The sequence below is a fragment of the Schistocerca nitens genome, chromosome 9 (genome assembly GCF_023898315.1).
Source record: "Schistocerca nitens isolate TAMUIC-IGC-003100 chromosome 9, iqSchNite1.1, whole genome shotgun sequence".
NCBI lineage: Eukaryota > Metazoa > Arthropoda > Insecta > Orthoptera > Acrididae > Schistocerca > Schistocerca nitens.
In genome coordinates this window covers 230,970,304-230,989,514 of record NC_064622.1, presented here as the reverse complement: position 1 = coordinate 230,989,514, position 19,211 = coordinate 230,970,304, and the positions used below count along the sequence as shown (strand labels likewise).

Sequence of the window (19,211 nt, the reverse complement as noted above, 5' to 3'; positions counted from 1 at the left end):
CTCACAACAATCAACAAAAAGACTAAAAAACTATTTCCCACCACTAATGGTTTGCTCATTGATTAGCAGTTCTGCAGCTACTTGACTGAATGCATGTATTTCCAATTCCTCTATGATGCCCAGATTGTTCCCCTTACTCTCTGTGTGCAGAATTGCCATGCTACTTTTTAATTCTGCTAGTGTAGGGATTTTATCTTTTAAATGGAAACCTAATGCAGTACTGTTCCTCACATGCCCAAATTCTTTAAACCTTGTCTTGAACTCTGTCCCTATTTGTCCCGTGTAAAAACATTCACATGACCTGCAAAGGTAATTTTTGGAACCCAACAGCATGCTACCTTATCATCCCAATAGATTTTGTCATTTTGAAAACCAAAAAAGGCCATTTTTTATATCTATGTTCCACAGGTTAGCAAAATTTGTTTTGGACAAGGATGCAATAAATAAGGAAATCAGGATAACTGTATGGATCGTTCTCTCAAATGGCTATGTTGAAGGTAATATTGGGAGGCTAGGGGGAAAAAAAATAAAAATTAAAAAAAATGCTAAGGTTGCCGTAGGTAAAATGGAACATAGGGAAGAAGTTAAAGACATCATGTTAACATAGTTTGGACCATTTTCACAAAAGATTGCAAACTTGTACAAGAAGTTTAATGTTCAGGTAGGACTCCAAATGGTTTGGAGAAGCTGTTGAGGCACAGTCTGGAACCCATGCAAAATAAGTTTTGTAAGCTGATAGTATATAAAAAAAAAGTGCTGATCATGTGAATGTTTTTACATGGGACAAACTGGGCAAGAGTTCAAAACGAGGCTTAAAGAACATAGATATGTGAGCAACAGCAGTGCATTAGGTTTCCATTTAAAAGATAAAAGTCATACACTGGCAGAATTAGAAAGTAGCATGACAATTCTGTGCATAGAGATGGAGCGAAATAATTTGGACATTTTGGAGTAATTGGAAATACAAGCACTCAGTCAAATGGCTGCAGAACTGCTAATCAATTAGCAGCAAATCAATAGTGCTAGGAAATGGTTTTTTAGTAATTTTGATGATTTTTTTTGTGAGAGTCAAGTGAAAACTATTATAACTTTCATAACCACTTTTCTGAAATTGGGTGGTTACCTTTCCCTGTATTTACTTTTCTTTTGTGCCCTACAGTGGTTAGTGAATACCATGTTAATTAGGAAGTGCACAGATAAATCAAAACAAGTCCTTTTGTAATTATGATGTGTTATCTGTTTAATATTTTTATCTTAAGATTTTGTGTTTGACGAATAGTCAAGAAGTGCAGTTACAAATCTAAACAAAACCTTTTGTAATCATTGACAAGTCATGTCTTTCCATGACAAAATATTTTTTCCACAATTTTGTATTAATGTACTTTCTTGTATTTTGTACCACTCTGATGTGTGTTTAAATGTGCCTATGTGCAGGCACACGATGTGTACATTTAGATGTTATTGGTTAATGTTTTAATTTTTAAAAACCATATCAGCATATTCTCAGCCACAATGCCAAATAAGGTGGTGCCCTCTTGTTCCGCCTGGTTTACCTGGCAAGTGCGAATGCACTGAAGTAGCAATTTTTTACAGTCCATCTCACAACCAACATTCCCATTCTCCAAGTTTAAATGATATGTAATACCTTTTGTTTTGTGAATGTATGAGTGAAGAACAAGCTTTTAAAGTTAAATTTGCTGTGAAGTGGTATGTATTGGTTTTGGAACTTAGTTCAATTTTATGCTTTCTTGTTAACATTTGGTGTATTAAAAAAACTTATAACTAATTATTTGTTATATTGTTTACACCAGGAAATCTGAGATGGGCGGAGTCCAAAACACATCATTTGGAGTAAATGCACTGAAAAACAACTATTACCTATTTGTTTACAACTACTCAGCTTTTCTAAAATCCAGTCAGTTATTCTTTAAATTGGATTAGATTCAGTTTTTGTTCCATATACCCAAAAAATGAGATGATGCTTGTGGTTGTGGAATATGTCAGAAAGTATAACATAAAACATTTGAATATAATACTTACTACCCTGATCACTTGTCAGGAGATAGTCGAAATACGAACAGCTAATATTTACACAACAAATTATTCTTATCACACGCTTTTGCACCCTAGAAACTTTTGCTCAGTTTGATGAGTTGCCCCAGAATATGATCCCATATGACATAATAGAATGAAAGTAATCAAAGTATATCTCCAACATCTGACATCATTCTCACAGCAAATACAGACTTGTTTAGGGACTAAAGGAATTCTGTGGTATGCCCTTCCCAACTGTTTTTATTATCGAGTTGAAATCCCAGAAATTTAACACTGTTAGCCTCTTCGATCTACATGTATTCATATGTTATACTCATGCTAGGAAATCTCTTACAGGTTCTGAACTGCATATAGTGGGTCTTCTCAAAGTTTAATGACAGTGAATTAGCTTTAAACCACTTATTAATGTCAGTGAAAATTTGATTAGCTTAATTCCCAGTCAGATGAAGACTGATTGCTTACTGCACAGGTATTTCATAACGACATCCTTTGTTCCCTGTAGACTCAAACCATTTCGCATCATTGCTGGTGACAGCATAATAATCTAATTTACTTAAGAGAATGCTGTGGTTCACACAGGCAAAGGCTTCTGACAGGTCACCGAAAATGCCGATAGCCTCTAATTTATTACCTAATGAATTAAGTACATTCTCACTGTAAGTGTAAATAGCTTTCTCTGTATCAGAACCCTTCAGAAATACAAACTGTGACTTGGACAATATATTATTTGCAGTCAGATGCTTTAGGAGATGCTTGAACACAACCTTTTCAAATGTTGTTGAGAAAGCCAGCAAAAGTGAAATTGGTCGATAGTATGATGGTATCTCTTTATCCCCCTTCTTGTAAAGAGGCTTTACTTCAGCATATCTTAGCCAGACTGGAAATGTTCAGCTGATAACACATTGATTACACAAATAACTTAAGACAGAACTCAACTCGCATGAGCACTCTTTGATTAACTTTGTTGATATGTTATCATACCCACTGGAATACTTATATTTTAAGGATTTTATGATAGATGCTACTTCTTTGGAAGATGTGAGTGTGATTTCCATTTTACTGAAGTTATTTTTAAAGACTGGTCTCAGGTACTCCATTGCAGTGTTCACCAAACCTGATAACCCCAAGCTGTCACTAACAGAAATGAAGTACTTGTTACCAAAGTCTCATTTATTTTTAGAGCTATATGTTCCTCTTCCTTTTTGGCCCCACCTATCTCTGTCTTCACAATATCCCATACAGGTTTTATTTTGTTACCTGATGTAATGATATTTTTTTCATAATAAAGCTGCTATGATTTCTGGATTATGTGCTTCAATATTTTGTGGTATTTTTTGTAATAAATTACAATTCTAACATCAGAGCTAAAAGATAGTACATACTGTCTCCTTTTTGTCCTACATGATATCTTTATTCCTTGTGTAATCCACAGTTTATTTCTTGACTTTTGTATGATTTGAGTTACCTTTAGGGGAAAACAATTTTCAAAAGCGGAGACAACTTTATTAATGAATGCTTTGTATTTTCCATTTGAGTCAGATGTATTGTAAACATCTATCCAGTTCATGTCTTTGAGCAATTTCCTGAATTTCTCAATTTTTGACTTATTTATTACCCTCCTGTACTCAGATTTAATAGATTTTTTTATCCTGACAAGTTTCAATATTTAACCCCAGATGATGCATGTCATGATTGCTATTGGTTTTGTGGTATGACTTTTTTCCCTTGATTTGTCTACAAAGATATTATTAATAGCAGTCTCAGAGCATTTACTTATCCTAGTAGCAAAGTTCACAGTAGGAACTAAATTGAATGATAGTGTAACTGACTGCAATATTTGTTCACTGACAGAACATTTCAATAAATCCACATTAAAATCCCCAACAACCACTATTTCCTTGTTTTTTGCTATGAGATGGGACAGCAGAGCTTCCAAATTTTATATGAAAAGGTTAAAATTTCCTGAATGTGATCTATATATAACTACTATTATAAAGGACTTATTATAAAATACTACTTATGTTGCACAAGCTTCTAAGTGCTGCTCTGAGCAAAATTTATTAATATCGGTATTCTTGAAATCAAAACAGTTTCCGACAAATATGGCAACTCCTCCTTTCTCCATATTTTCTCTACAGAAATAAGAAGCTAACTTGAATCCTGCAACATTTAACATATCTATACCAGCACTCACATGATGTAGAGCCCTGGTAATTCAAGTCCCAGTATTTTGAGGTTCCATGTAATTTGACCTGGTCTTAAGGAAATTAAAATTTTACATAAATCTAGAGTAAAAACCCATTTTCACTGTCTGCGTTTATCTTTTCTTACTCTTTCTTTGTCAATTCTTCAAAATAATTGGGATCTCCTAAATATCAGTTGTAAATGCCATACCTATTGTTAACCCTACTGTTGTGCCTACTCAGCAGTCGTGGTCATTAAGATACAGTATGCCTGAGTAACAATACAGTGAACATTTTATAACATTGGCTGTCCACTGTTGTAGGTACTGTGGTTGGTTGTCTAGTAATATCTATACTGCAGTGAGCCCACTTGTGTCATGTAATTTTAGAATGTTGTATGTGTGTTCAGTCTACTGTACATATGTAACTGTGTGTTCCTTAATTCACAATTATAATGAATGGTAAGAGTAAGAGAAAATTTGTGCCATTGAGTGTGAAACTGGAGGCCTTGAAAAGAATAGACAAAGGAGAAACATTAAAAAAAAAACATAATGCTAAGTATGGAGTCAGTGAAGTGACAGGTGGAGATTGGCATAGAAATGGAGACAAAATAGTGAAGTTTTTTACTTGAATGGAAGCAAATGAAGAAATCTGAGTATGAAAAAATGGATGAAGCTTTGGTCACTTGGATTACTCAACAAAGACAAAAAGGAAATTCAATTTCAAGGCCTATTCTGCAAGAAAAAGCTGCGTTTATTAGAGTGGGTTAAAGGAAGGTGTGGAAGATTTTACTGCAAATTCTGGTTGGTTGGATAGGTGGAAGAAGCTATACGGTATAAGGCAGCTTGAAATTTGCAGTGAGAAACTTTCTGCAGATTCTCAAAATGTTACACAATTTTGTGAGAAATTAAGAAAAATTGTACGAGAAGAAAATCATACTCTTGATTTAACTGTATAACTGTGACAAAACGGGTAAATTATAAAATGCTCCCATCTAAAACTGTAGCCTCAAAAGAAGTAAAGGCTACCCTGGCTACAAAAAAACGAAAGAGATATTAACAGTTCTTGCTGCACTGAATGCAAATAGAGACCATACACTGAACCAGCTGGTAGTAAGGAACTCCGCTAAGCCTAGAGCTTTAAAAAATATCACTGCTTCTGCACTGTCTGTTACATGTGTCCACCAAAAATATGCTTGGATGGACAAAAATATTTTTAAGAAGCAGTTTTTCAAAGATTTTGCTCTAGAGACCAAAAGATAACTAAATAAAAAGTGCTTACCTTCCAAAGCAGTCTTAATGCTTGACAACACTGGTTCACACACTAATGAGTGAGAGTGACAGTGTGATGGTATTCACATGTTCGTTTTACCCCTTAATGTGACAAGTTTAATGAAGCCTATGGACCAAGGCATTTTACAGTGCTTGAAAAAAAGGTATCGTCATTGTTTGCTTGAAACGCTTCTACAGAGAACAGGAGATGAAGGCATCGTCAAAGAATTTCTACTAAGAAACTATGATAAAACGTGTAGTTTACTGGACAGCTAATTCATGATCTGAAATAAAGGTGAAGACACTAAAAAAGTCTTGGAACCAGATTTTATGCAATGAAATTGATAGATACCTATATTACAGATGAAACTGACCTACTGGCAGAACATATGAGAAAGCTTGCTAGATGCAAAAAGGTGAATGTGAGTGATATTTCAGAATGGATGAACAGTGATGAACAGTTTGAAGTGACTGATCTTGCAATTGTTGGAATGGTTAGTGAACCCGCTGAAGAGAGTGATGATGAGGAGTTGACTGAAGAAATTGTACCAATGATCACTCACACCAAGTGATCGGCAGCACTAGATGTGGCATTGCATTATATCGAGCAGCAAATGGAAGCTAATCCAATTGATACCTTGCTTCATAGAACATAGTGCAACATTGATGCTAAAAACAAGGTTCTATTTAAAAACAAAGGACTAAAGACAATTTCTTTAAAATGTAACTAATATTTTTGCAACTTAGAAATGTGTGCCCAAAATGTAGATATAACACAAGTATGTACTATATTGTTTTTTATTTATTTTTCAATCATTATTGTGTGCATTAAACATTTATTCATGTATTCATGATTTACCCATTGATTTTGAGACACTTCTGTATTATCAGAGGTTTTGGGCAATTCAAGATAGCCTCAGTCCCAATTAGATCAAATTACCGGAGCTCTACTGTATTCATAAATCTGAACAAACCCATTAGCACAAGTAACATCAATATTATCAAGCCCAGACAGAGTGAGAGACCACAAAGAAGTTCCACACCTCAGTCCATTTATATGGGAAAGTTTCCCTGTCAAAAATTGATCCTGCTCAACTTCGTTATTTCCAGAATTCTATATTATTGTCATTGTAGTTGCCAAAATAGTCCCCCCTTGAAATGCTGAGCACTATGGAAGTCCATGGGCTGGAGTACTGTATTATAAATCCAGAAACATGGATGTATCCAGAGAAAAACACATAAAGTACATGAAGAGATAATATCAATACTTGGCGTAAAAAAAAAAGCACACATCCACACCATATTGTCACAATAATGTAATAAAAAGAAAGAACACATGCACTAGTCACCGTAAGGTGTAATATAGCACTTAGGGCTATTCTATCACGTAGTCCACCAAATAGGTCAGTGGACTGCACCAGCATCCACAGCATGACTGGGTTGTGTCCACAGTCTCCACAGTGTGAGCATGATCTGGAGTTGACAGCTTCTGCTGCACATAGTATGAATTCCTGGAGGCATCTTACACATTGGAAGTAGCCTGTGAATCTTGTATTGTGTCCTAGTCTTGCAGTATCCATGCTGGTTTTAGCCTGGTACTGAGACTGTAGATGATTTGCTATTGAGTATAATGTTGAAAGCATTGTCATCTCGACGTATTAGTCTATGTGGGCCTGAATATGGCAGTTGGAGAGGAGGCCTCACAGTATCAACCCACGGCATCATAAAATCACAGTTCTGCAGTTTTTTGTGTACAAAAACTCATGAAACACCATGTGATCTCAGGGGAGGAGAGTGGATATTGGAAAAATGAAGTTTCACATGTCCAGTAATTCCAGAAACTCCCCGGAATCTGGTAAGGTTGCTGGTTAGATGAACTCTGCTGGAAGTTTTAGAGCTAATGATGCTTGTAAATCTTCTTTGATTGCTGATATGACTCCTAAGGAGCCAAAGGCAGAGATTTGTATCACTAGCTCCCATGACACATTAATGCCACCTATAACATGTAGTGCCACTGCTCTACCAGCACATTGCTTTGGGGGTTATAAACTGTGGTTCTAAAGCATTTCACTCCACATATTTGCCAACTCAAATAGTCAGCCTGGATGGGTTGTGGTGAACACCAGGCAACCAAAGCAAGCCATCACAGTTTCACTGTGGACTCAGCTGTAATTTGGGTAATAGAATGGCTTCTACCCATGTTTTCCCTCTGTCAGTGGCAGATGGGATGTATTTAAATTGCCCCAATATTGGAATGGGGCCAATTAAATCCAGGTGAACATGCTGTAAAAGGCCAGCTGGAACATCGACTGTGCCTAAGGATGGGTCTGCATGTCTTTCTATTTTGCTCTTTTGATCTTCTAAACAAACTTGAGTTCAAAGTTTGTAATGATTTTTCATGTTTGGCCACGTGAAACATTCTGTCACTAGACTGTTAGATGGGCATATTGCCAGACGTGATGATCTCTGTAATTTCTCAAAGATGGTTTGTCTATACTTTGTTATTACTTCCTTTGCATTCTGTGTGGTTCTTTAATAGGTACAGGAGCAAGGAATAGATGCTGTTCATGAACATCAAATAGTAAAAAGAATACATAACTTTGTTGCTGTAATTGCTGTGTCAGTTGTTAACAGTACATTTGAGTGCAGAAATGAAGGGGTCGGAGGGATATAGTCATAAGCCACATCGAACTAGTTTTGAGATACAGCGAGTTTAAAGTTCCACGGAGGTCTGAAAATGTTTAATACAAAATAGAAACCTTATTTCTACTGCAAACACTTGCTTAATACTTGTGAAGCATGTTGTTAAATAGTCAACTCTCTGCATGCTATAAAATATTCATTTTAGAATGATTCTAATTAAGATGTAGTCAATGGTGGCTTATGACTATATCTCCCAAAAAATTGTTTAAAACATAAAGTATGAATTTGTAAGGATTTATTTTCACTACTCTTACACAGCAAGCACAATATATATTTTTTACACATTAATATATACATATCAGGTATCTGAGATGTATGGATTACTTTTTCGTGGTACAGTTACATCAAGGAAGTTCCTCTACATCATCATTGTACACGTTATTTCCAGCACATGACCGAAAGAAATCTTGATTTGCTGGAGGTATGTATGGTATAAGAGACAGTATATCAATTTTTTCTGGTTAATTGGTAGTGGCTTTCTGTACTTTATTGGCAGCTGATATGGATTTGGTTCAACTAGCATTCCTTTCTTTTTTATACAAATGTCAACATGAAAGCTCCTGTCTGAATAAGAGTGCTTTAAACTTAGCTTGAAGGGATCTTCAGACTCAAACTTAAATTGAGTAGCTTCACTGAAATGGTGGGGATCTCCAGATGTGGATTCTGTATGTTGAGAGATCAATGTCTTCAGGCTTTCCATATTTCTGAAGTCTTCTCTTTCCGGTTTAGTTACGGTTAAATGTTTTGGACTCGCAGATTTTATTACTTCTGCCCATTCATCTGGAGTGTACACTATTGGATGTCTGTTTCTTGCATACCGGTCAATGCGACCAAAATCACGATCGCGGCCAAAATCACGATCGCAAGGTAGCATGGTGTAACCTACCACAGGGAAGTAATGCTGGACAATCAAATCTTTTGATAGCGACAAGGGACCTTTCCAAAGCAATAATAGTCCAATTCTTTGCTTGACCCTTGCAGTTGTCTGTGATTATGTGGAGACATTTTGTCTGAGGATTAGTTATCTCCAAGAACTTCAATAAGCAGCTCCCAACCTCATCTGAACCCCGTCCTCCATCTTTCTCGCTACACAGAAACATGTAGCCCTTATTTGATCCACAGTCGTGGGTACCATAGTTGTATGTCCATATTTTCCTCTTGTAAAATGCTGGACCAACTGTTAGTTTAGGTGTGGGGAACGTTTGCTGCATGTCCATTGCTATCACATGATGCTCTTTCGAATGTTCTTTAGCCAGAGCAGTTAAAGGCGCAATCATATTTTGTCCTCTGTCAGCCTTTTTGAGATGCAGTTCACATTGTTGTTTCTTTTCTGTGACATCTTCTGCACATAATTCTGGGTTATTTATTGCAATTAGAAATCCATCACATTGTGAACAGGTGTCACTTTTTGGTAGTTTGAAGCCTGTGTCAAGTTCAGATACGAAAATTTCCCTGAATTTACTTTCAGATACCGCAGGAACTTGCTTTTCCTTGCAGTATTCTGAGTATTTATCTCGAAATAAGGAAGCAATTGTGAGATCACAATCCAAATACACTTGATTGACGTTCTCTTGCCTACTGTAGTGACTGTTATATTTCGGTATGGCATTGAGAAATTCTCTCACACTTTGTACAGCTTCATCTTGAAATTTGTGTGGGTAGTTTCCATGTTTTCCTGAAAGAAAAAAAAGATGAGCTTATATCCTCTTCCTAATAGAAATATTTGTATAGTACTCAGTTTGAGTACATCTCTAACTTACAGCACAGAGTAACATACAAACCTCTTCCATCTTCTTTTGGCACTGCTAATCCCTGCTTCATTATATGTTGCAAATTCCTCACTCTTCATGTATGTATCTGTAAGCTATGAACTCTTAGGAAAGCTTCCTTGCAGATCAAGACTTTATTCTGCATACCATCACATTATAAGAAAATGTAACATCCCTGGATGATATTTTCTTGGAAGTCTTTTTTGGATAGCTTTGAAAGAAATTATGACAAATATAACAAAATGAAATAAATATACAAAATATTAAACCATTTGTATTTAAATAGTGAACAAACCTCTTCTTTTTCGATTCCATTTTCAGGTAAGTATTCTGGGCATTAAAGTTTCCTATGTCCCAAAATGAATGAAAAATGTTTTCTTCCTCTCCAAGCAGTTTTGTGAAGCATTTATTTAAACAAATACAGGGACTTCCTGTAGTATCAGCCTGAATGGTCTTGTGAGTGTTTAAAGACTTATACTGCTGACCAGCATTTCGTCGACGTTTTACTTTATTTTTCTTCCACTGATCAATATTTCACTTTCTTTTCTGTGAGGGCTTTGGTTTTTCGGGTGATTCTTCATTTATTCTACTTATTTCAAGCTATAATATGAAGAGCAAAATAGTCTAAGAATTTGCGTGAGATGTAGTCATAAGCCACAAAAAACATTAAATTTCGCTAAAATCACATTAATGAGAAAATATTTTTTACACATCTTTTTCCTTTGAAACTACATTATTGTACCTTTATGCAGTAACATAAATGTGCCCATCAAGTTTCATCATTAACACACAGGATGGCTGTGAAATGCGTTGGCAATGTTGAGAGAAACAAAGTCACAAGCCACAGGAAATTAATCACCAGAAATAAACCGTTTTATATAGTTACTGAAACATCATATGAGCTGGAACTGCTGGTCGATGGATGCCAAGATTCATCATTTTCAGGATCCAAAGGGTAAAGCTCTTCACTTCCACTACTGTCTGTGTCAAATATGCGTTGAAGACCCGAAGATGCTGCAGACGTTCCAGACGCACCTGCCATTTTGCCGTGGCTTGTGACTATGTATCTTCTGAAACTACCACCAGATAGCACAGCATAGAACTGCACTCCATCATAGCCTGCCATTTGTTGCAGTTACACGGAACTTTTTCAACACATTGTGAAGAAGACAATGTTAAGAATGTCGCAGCATGAAAAACTCAATTTTGTGAAAGTTGTGGCTTATGACTATATCTCTCCGAGCCCTTCAAATATATACAGATAAAAAAATTATAAATTTGTCACTCTTTACTACAATGTCCATTCAGAAGATGTTGAGCCCTGGCCACTATGAAAATCTGTACATATTATTCAACTGGCAAACACACAAAATGGTGTCAGTTCACAAATGCTCAAACTTAAGTACACCTGCCACTGAAGCTCCGGAGAGGGAATGCTTTCATCTCAGTGGCAGCAGCATAATCGTTCTTACAAGGGAACCTCCCCATCGCACCCCCCTCAGATTTAGTTATAAGTTGGCACAGTGAATAGGCCTTAAAAAACTGAACACAGATCAATCGAGAAAACAGGAAGAAGTTGTGTTGAACTATAAAAAAAATAACCAAAATATACAAACAGAGTAGTCTATGCGGACAATAGGAAACATCAAGGATAGTGTGTGCGTAGGAGCGCCGTGGTCCCATGGTTAGCGTGAGCAGCTGCAGAGCGAGAGGTCCCTGGTTCAAGTCTTCCCTCGACTGATAAATTTATTTTCTTTATTTTCGCAAAGCTATGATCTGTCCGTTCATTCATTGACGTCTCTGTTCACTGTAATAAGTTTAGTGTCTGTGTTTTGCGACCACACCGTAAAACCGTGCGATTAGTAAACGAAAGGACTTGCCTCTCCAATGGGAACCAAAAACATTTGATCGCAAGGTCATAGGTCAACCGATTCCTCCACAGGAAAACACATCTGATATATTCTATACGACACTGGTGACGGCATGTGCGTCACATGACAGGAATATGATGTTGACCCATCTAACTTGTACCCTTGGCGAATGGGTAAAAAGATTCTTCTACCTTGCCCGATTTAGGTTTTCTTGTGGATATGATAATCACTCCCAAAAAAGTGATGAAAACATAAGAGTTTGTCACATAAACTGCAACAAATGAACGCAACAGTTTCACAGTCACACAATTTTCCTTGTGCTCTGTCCAAACATATGTTTTTAACGTTTTCAAGTTTTTCCGTGTGTAGACCGTCAAATCCTGCATATGTCCAAGCAAATCTGAACATGTCCTGGAATTCTGGAGAGCGAAGTTGATTATGTGTGAGTGCCTGAACTTTGATAATTGACACACGATCACGTAAACAATACTGCTCTGTGTACCTGTGCAGCTTCGCAAAATCATAGAATCTTTTCACAAAGTATTTCACTTGCCAAAAACCAAACACATCTAACGGTTGCACAAGAGGTGTACAACCTGGAGGAATGGTAATCACGTCTACTCCCACACTAAAATTGTCTGAAAATAAAAAAATTAACTTTTTACTTGAGGTAAGACTTGAACCAAGGTCCTCTCGTTCCGCAGCTGCTCATGCTAACCACGGGACCACGGCACTCCTGAGCTGACATCCTCCTTGATGTTGCCTATCTTCCACGTGGACTACTCAGTTTGTATCTTTTGCTTATTTTTTTCATAGTTCCACACAACTTCTTCCTGTTTTCTCGATTGAGCTGTGTTCAGTTTTTCCAGGCCTATCCACTGTGCCAACTTATAACTAAATCTGAGGGGGGGTGCGATGGGGAGGTTCCCTTGTTAGCAGCGCCCTTGCGCCATGGTGGTGGCAACTGTAGCAAATGTTGCAGTGCAAATGGTGGTGGGCATATTTGAAAGTGTGGCTGACTGGATGGTAGAATGCATTCCAGTCTTAGCTGCTGGAGATGGCAGTCATGTGTGCATTATGTGTGCTTGCTTGTGTGAATGAATGTATGTGTGTGTTTCCTTTTCTGAAAAAGGCTGTGTCCAAAAGCCATCTTTCCCAGCCCTCCTAAAGTGGTATTTTGTTGCGCAGCCAACCTACACAACCACCTGGTCCATCAGTGTGCCACTCCCACATCCAACCGCTTGCCACAGGGATCATATCCCTGTGGAAGACCAAGGTGCAATACCTGCTCAATCCACCTACCCATCATTTCCTACTCCAGTCCTGTAGCACACTTATCCTACCCCATCAGAGGCAGGGCCACTTGTTAAAGCAGCCAGCACAGGCCACCTGTGAAAGCAGCCATGCCATATACCAACTATGCTGCAATCACTGCACAGCTTTTTATGTTGGTATGACAACCAACCTGGTTTTCCTATAGACAAATGCTGTTCTGTCTGTGTACATTCTTACAGAGCCCGTAACTCATATAACTTTGTCACTCTGTCCATGTCATTCAGCTGTGCTATTGGTAATGACTGTGCTATATGCCCATTACAAGAAGACTCACAGTAAAGTGGCTAATGAGAGCAGCTGAGCCAATAAAAACACAAGTACATAAGAATAGTACTGACTGGTTTCTGGTTGTTGCAAATGTTGCCTGGCTGTGCACTCTGTTTAGTGTCTCTCCAAATTCAGAAGTGACACTGAGTTTCTCATCTCTGAAATGATATAACTGATTGAGTTTTAAATCGTCTTACTTACTGACACACTGTATGCTAACTAAAGTTTGCAATGACCAGAAAGAAGTCAGTGAAGGTTAATCAGTACCGATAATCCCAGCAGCTGCCATGTCAAGAGTATACTTACAGAAAACATGTCATTCTTTGGATGATGCGTTTGTAAGTAACAATGCTCTCATGATTTTGTATGGTCAGATGCCACCTGTCCATCTATGAACAAGGGCTTATTGTAAAGTTGTCCCGTGCCCTAAACATATCACAATGAAAAGTACAGTACATTTTACAGGAAGGATTACCTAGAAGAAAACATCTGATTGAATACTGTATTTATTGAAAGCTGACCAAAAATAAATCTGAAAACAAATCCATACCATGTTTGAACCATTTTATTCGGGCAATCAAAAAGTTTAAGTTTGAAGGCAATACAGCTCAGAATCAGTATGCCAGTCAGGCAAAATTGCTGTGAGGACTGAGGCAATTATCCCACCAACACAAGGAGGTTGAACACACCTGTTTGGTAAAACACTGTGGCCTGCTACGTGAAGAAGTTCAAAACTGCCTGCCACACATCCTTGTCCAACAGGAATTGTCAGTCCTTCAAGGCATTTTTTAAGAGGCCAAAAGCATGATAATTGCTTGGGGAGAAATCAGTAATACAGGACAGGTGCTCATGTGCCTCCTGTTTCAGTTGTCATAACTTCTGCATTACAGCATTCACAATATGAGGATATGCATTATCATAAAGCAGTAGCACTGTTGTTGTGCAGAATTCTGCGATGGTGGTTTTGACAGACATGCTGCCCCACACACATTCTTCATTATATGATGGATGTCTACTGGTGTTCATCCTTCAGCAGCCAAGAAAAGAAAAACAGTACACTAGTCCTATTTGGACACATTTGGTAATAATGTCACCATAGTTCACATTTCCGCATTTACCACAAACATGTCAGAAGGACACAAACGTAACACTGATCCCTTACCTACTTGTTAATGCTGATACTCACATTGGAGTCAACTACATTTTACATATGCTGCAGCAGTGCCCTCAAATGGAAGCTTTTTGAATGCTTATTCAAGAAAACAGTTTTGCTCTATGCGCCGATTAGTTACTCTGGGTGAGGGGTGGGTCCACCACTTCACACTAGAAACAAAACAGCAATCAAAACAGTGAGTAAAATCCATTTAAAGGGTATCTTCTTATTGACTGCATTGCAGGGGTTAAAAAATAGCTGGCAAATATTATGCAATTCAGGGACTATGCTAAAAAAATGCATTTTTTTACTTAAAAAAACCGATGGTTGTTCGCTGTCAAGCTGAAAACTTTTGTCATTGTCCTCATATCTGAGAATTGAGGTATCCTGTGATGTATTCTTCACCTCAACTTTTCTATGTTGTTTCTTTCCCAAATACTTCATAGAAGTTGGTTTCTGTTAAAAACAGATGCAATACAAATGGTTATCAGAAAGAGATGACGGACATTATCTTTTCAGGCCATCCCAGTGGTTATCAGTGTTGTCAACACGGAACAACCAAGACAATCAACGCGAGTATGAAGAAAGAGCTATGCAGCAGATCTCAACATTACTAACACGTCGCATGTGTGCAGAAGGAACAGCTATGTTTGGTCGCATGGGAGGAACAGCACATCGACACCATCGATGGAGCCCCCACTCAGTGCCTGCAGGTATTGCTGTTCACCTTCTTGTTGTTTATGAATTATGATGACATGACTGACATGAATCTGAATATAGTATCCTGTAGATAAAAATTATATTTCAACATAAAATTGATCTGTTGGTGCAAGTCTGATCCTGCTCAGGAAAATCATTTCTCACTGCTCTTCTTGTGTCAAAATTATTAAATTGATTCTGCTGTAGAGGAGCACACGTAAGTCCTGGAATCATGAACAAACGTAATACTTTCTCTAACTCAACCAAAAGTGTTTAGTGTATGATAGTTTCTGATGCATATGTGGGATGTGTCATTGGCAGTGGTATCACATCAGTAGAGTGCAACAAATGTTAAAAGAGTAAATAAACAAAAATGAAGAAAGGCCCCTGTGGCTGATTAATGTGTGATGCATAGAAACATTTTACAGGACAGTGACTTTGCTAGCTTTTGAGTTAAAAGAAGGGGGTTGTTCTCACTTCTGTTCAAGTGAAAAGATTAGTAGATTTAAATGTTAAGCCATGTGATGAGTTCAACATCTTCATAAGCTCTTCATTTCAAGACAGATTGCAAGTAGAGTGTTCTGGTATACATTTTGTGTCTTGTGCTGTCATATACGAAAATGTTTCATATTCTCAAACTCCAGTGTAATCATTGTGGCGCTCTTGTCAGCTTGAAGAATCATAATAGAATAGTAACAATCACAATGAAACTCTGGCCTTCCAGCAACTACAGCAGCATGCACAGTGCCACCTCAAAAAATTCTCCAACCTGTTCACCTTCTGCTCCTGTCTTAGACTACCAATATCCACAACCTGTACAACAGTCTCCAAGCCATCTCCACATCCCCTCTTAGCTGACAAATGCTGCCTTCAGACCTACTGCATTTGCCACACCCTACAGAATCCAGGACCTAAACAGTCCTGAGACACATATATAAACCCTTCCTACAAAAACTTTCATCTCACAGAAGTGTCATTCATTTCCAAAGGCCTTACCTTTTGCCCCATTACTAATTTCCATCATGGTGGGCTTTTTTAGACATTCTCTTTTCATGGTCCTACAGTGAAAACACTTTTTTGCCATCAATCCTTTGAATCAGACTCAACCAAAGACCAATGTTAACCCATTCCTGACTCAGTTCACTCCTCCATCCAGCCACGATTCACCTCCACTGTCCACAAATCACTCCTCTTAATATTCCAGAATTTCTTAACCTCAAACCTTGCCTCACCATCATTCCCCAACTGTCTCAACATCAAAACTAACCTCACATCCACAGAACAAACCACAATCCATCACCTAGAAACTGATCACGACTTGATAATTCTACCTGTCAACAAAGGCTCCATTGCTGTGGTTTTGAACCACAGAGATTACCTGGCACCTGGCAGAGGAACTCTACCAGCTGCCAGATTCATCCACATAAAACCACTGCCACAGGGACCCCATTTAAAAAATCTAACAGGATCTCCACTCTCTCCTTAAGTTCTTAAGCCCACCCAGAACCTCTCCCATGAGTCTATCTCTCCCCTTCCCCTTACTAATCCCAACACTCTTATCTTCTATGAGATGTGATCAAAAAGTAGTGTGAATTTTTTAATTTTGCAGGCTATGTACATCCGATTTTCAAATTTTTTTATCTTGTTGGTATACACATTCTTGATGTATGTTTGCATTTTTAGATGTTTTGAATATTTAGTTTATTGTTAACAATGGAAAAGTTTAGATGTGTTTTCAATTGCTTGTAGAATTTTTACTTTTAAAAAGCATGGATCAAATAATTTCCATTAAATTTTGCTTGAAAAATGGAATAAAATGCAGCATCGCATTCGAAATGTTAACTGTAGATTTTGGCGAGTCTGCTATTAGTAAGACAAGAGTTTATAAGTGGCATAAATGTTTCAAAGAGGGTTGAGAAGATGACAACTGCCCTGGACACCCCAACACATCAATTATTGGCAGTAATATGGAAGAAGTAAAGAAAATGGATGTGGAAAATTGCCAGATCACTATCAGAGGAGTTGCTAATAATATAGGCATATCCTTTGGCTCATGCCAAGCAATTTTTTCGGATGTTTTGGGCATGAAATGTGTAGCAGTAAAGTTTGTTCCAAAATTGTTGAATTTCAATCAAAAGCGAAGCCATGTAGATATTGCTCGGGAATTGCTGAATGAGATCACTAACAATGCACAACTTCTAAAGAAGATTATAACATGTGATGAAACACGAGTATACACACATGACATTGAGACCAAGGCCCAGTCATCCCAATCAGAACTACCATGAGAGCCAGGACCGAAAAAAAATTTGACAAGTTAAATCACACATGAAGGTTCTTCAGGCTGTTTTCTTTGATAACCATCAGAAAATGTGTAATGAATTTGTGCCTTATGGTTTCACAGTCAGTACTGAATACTATCTGGAAGTTCTGCACCATTTGCATCAAGCAATCCGAAGACATCTACTAGAACTGTAGCAAAACCACTCCTGGAAATTGCATCATGATAATGCTCCTACTCACACCTCAATGCTTGATCATCATTTTTTGGCAAAAAACAAAACCATAATGTTGCCTTAGCCACCATATTTGCCAGACATGGCCCACGCAACTTCTTTCTGTTCATAAAGCTGAAGAGAACCATGAAAGGACATCATTTTGCCGCCATCAATGAGATGAAAAGGAGGAGCTGAACACTATAACAAAAAGAGAGTTCCAGAAGTGCTTTGAAGATTGGAAAAAGCACTGGTACAATCTTGTTATATCTGAGGGGTATTACTTTGGAGGGAACTAGTTGATGTTGACTGAATAAATAAAAATTCTTTAAGACAAGCAAAAATTCGCATGCTTTCCGATCACAACTTGTACATGCTTTGCAAGTCCTTAAACCTAACCACCTTGGGATGCTTCATTGTGGCTGATTACTGTGCAGCCACTGAGACTGTCTCTGCTCTCATGAGTCAACGCTTTCAGCCAATTATTCATCACCTACCCTCCTATTTGAAACACAGCAGCCATTTTCTCCACCAACTCTCCACAGTTCCTGTTCCTGCACTCTGCTCACCACTGTTTATGCCACCTCCCTCTACACTAACATCTCTAACGCCAGTGGCCTTGACACTATTGAAAACCATCTCTTGCAATGCATAACTGTCTGCTAACCTATAACCTCCTTCTTAGTCACCATGGCCAACTATATCCCCACCTGCAGTTACTTCTCCTTTGAAGGCTTACCTAAAAATAAATCTGTGGTACAGCAATGGTCACCAGTATGATGGCACCCTCCAATGACAACCTATTGATGGTCCATCTAGAGGAATCCTAACCATCAGAACCCCAAATCCCCTACCTGTTTCAGATTCATTACTGATATCTTCGTGATCTGGGTTTAGGATGAGGACATCCTATCCACATTGCTGCAGAACGTCAACACTCACCCTCCCCATTTGCTTTACCAGGTCCTCCTCAATGCAACAAGCTATCTTTCTTGCTTTCTCGATGTTGACATCCACCTCAAGGAGGGCTACATCAGTACCTCCGTCCATCTCAAACCGAAAAACTACCAGCAATATCTCCACTTCAACAGCTGCTATGCCTTTTCAAACAATGAAGCCCTTTCCATACAGCCTAGCAACCCAAAGCCATCACATCAGTAGTGACGAATAGTTCATATCCAAATATACCAACGGTCTCACTGTGGTCTTCACAGACCAAAATTAACCTCTCAACCTTGCACAAAAACAGAGAAACAGATCTCCCATGCTTTGCCTCTGCATTCACATACCAACTCCCATATTCCCATCATCCAGCTCATGACTCAGTACCATCCGTGACTGAAGCAACAGAATCACAATCTCTGCCAGGGTTCAGCTAGCTCTCACCATGCCCTGAAATGAGGAAGATAC

General features: G+C 38.1%; 1 protein-coding gene across 1 annotated transcript in view; it reads left to right on the top strand.

Moving 5' to 3' along the window:
• LOC126204148 (SANT and BTB domain regulator of class switch recombination-like) overlaps positions 1-19,211 on the top strand; it is a 159,597-nt gene that overhangs the window by 124,505 nt on the left and 15,881 nt on the right. The window contains exon 10 of the mRNA XM_049938557.1: positions 15,127-15,320. Within this exon, the coding sequence (XP_049794514.1) occupies positions 15,127-15,320 (194 nt within the window). The remainder of the gene's footprint in view (positions 1-15,126; positions 15,321-19,211) is intronic.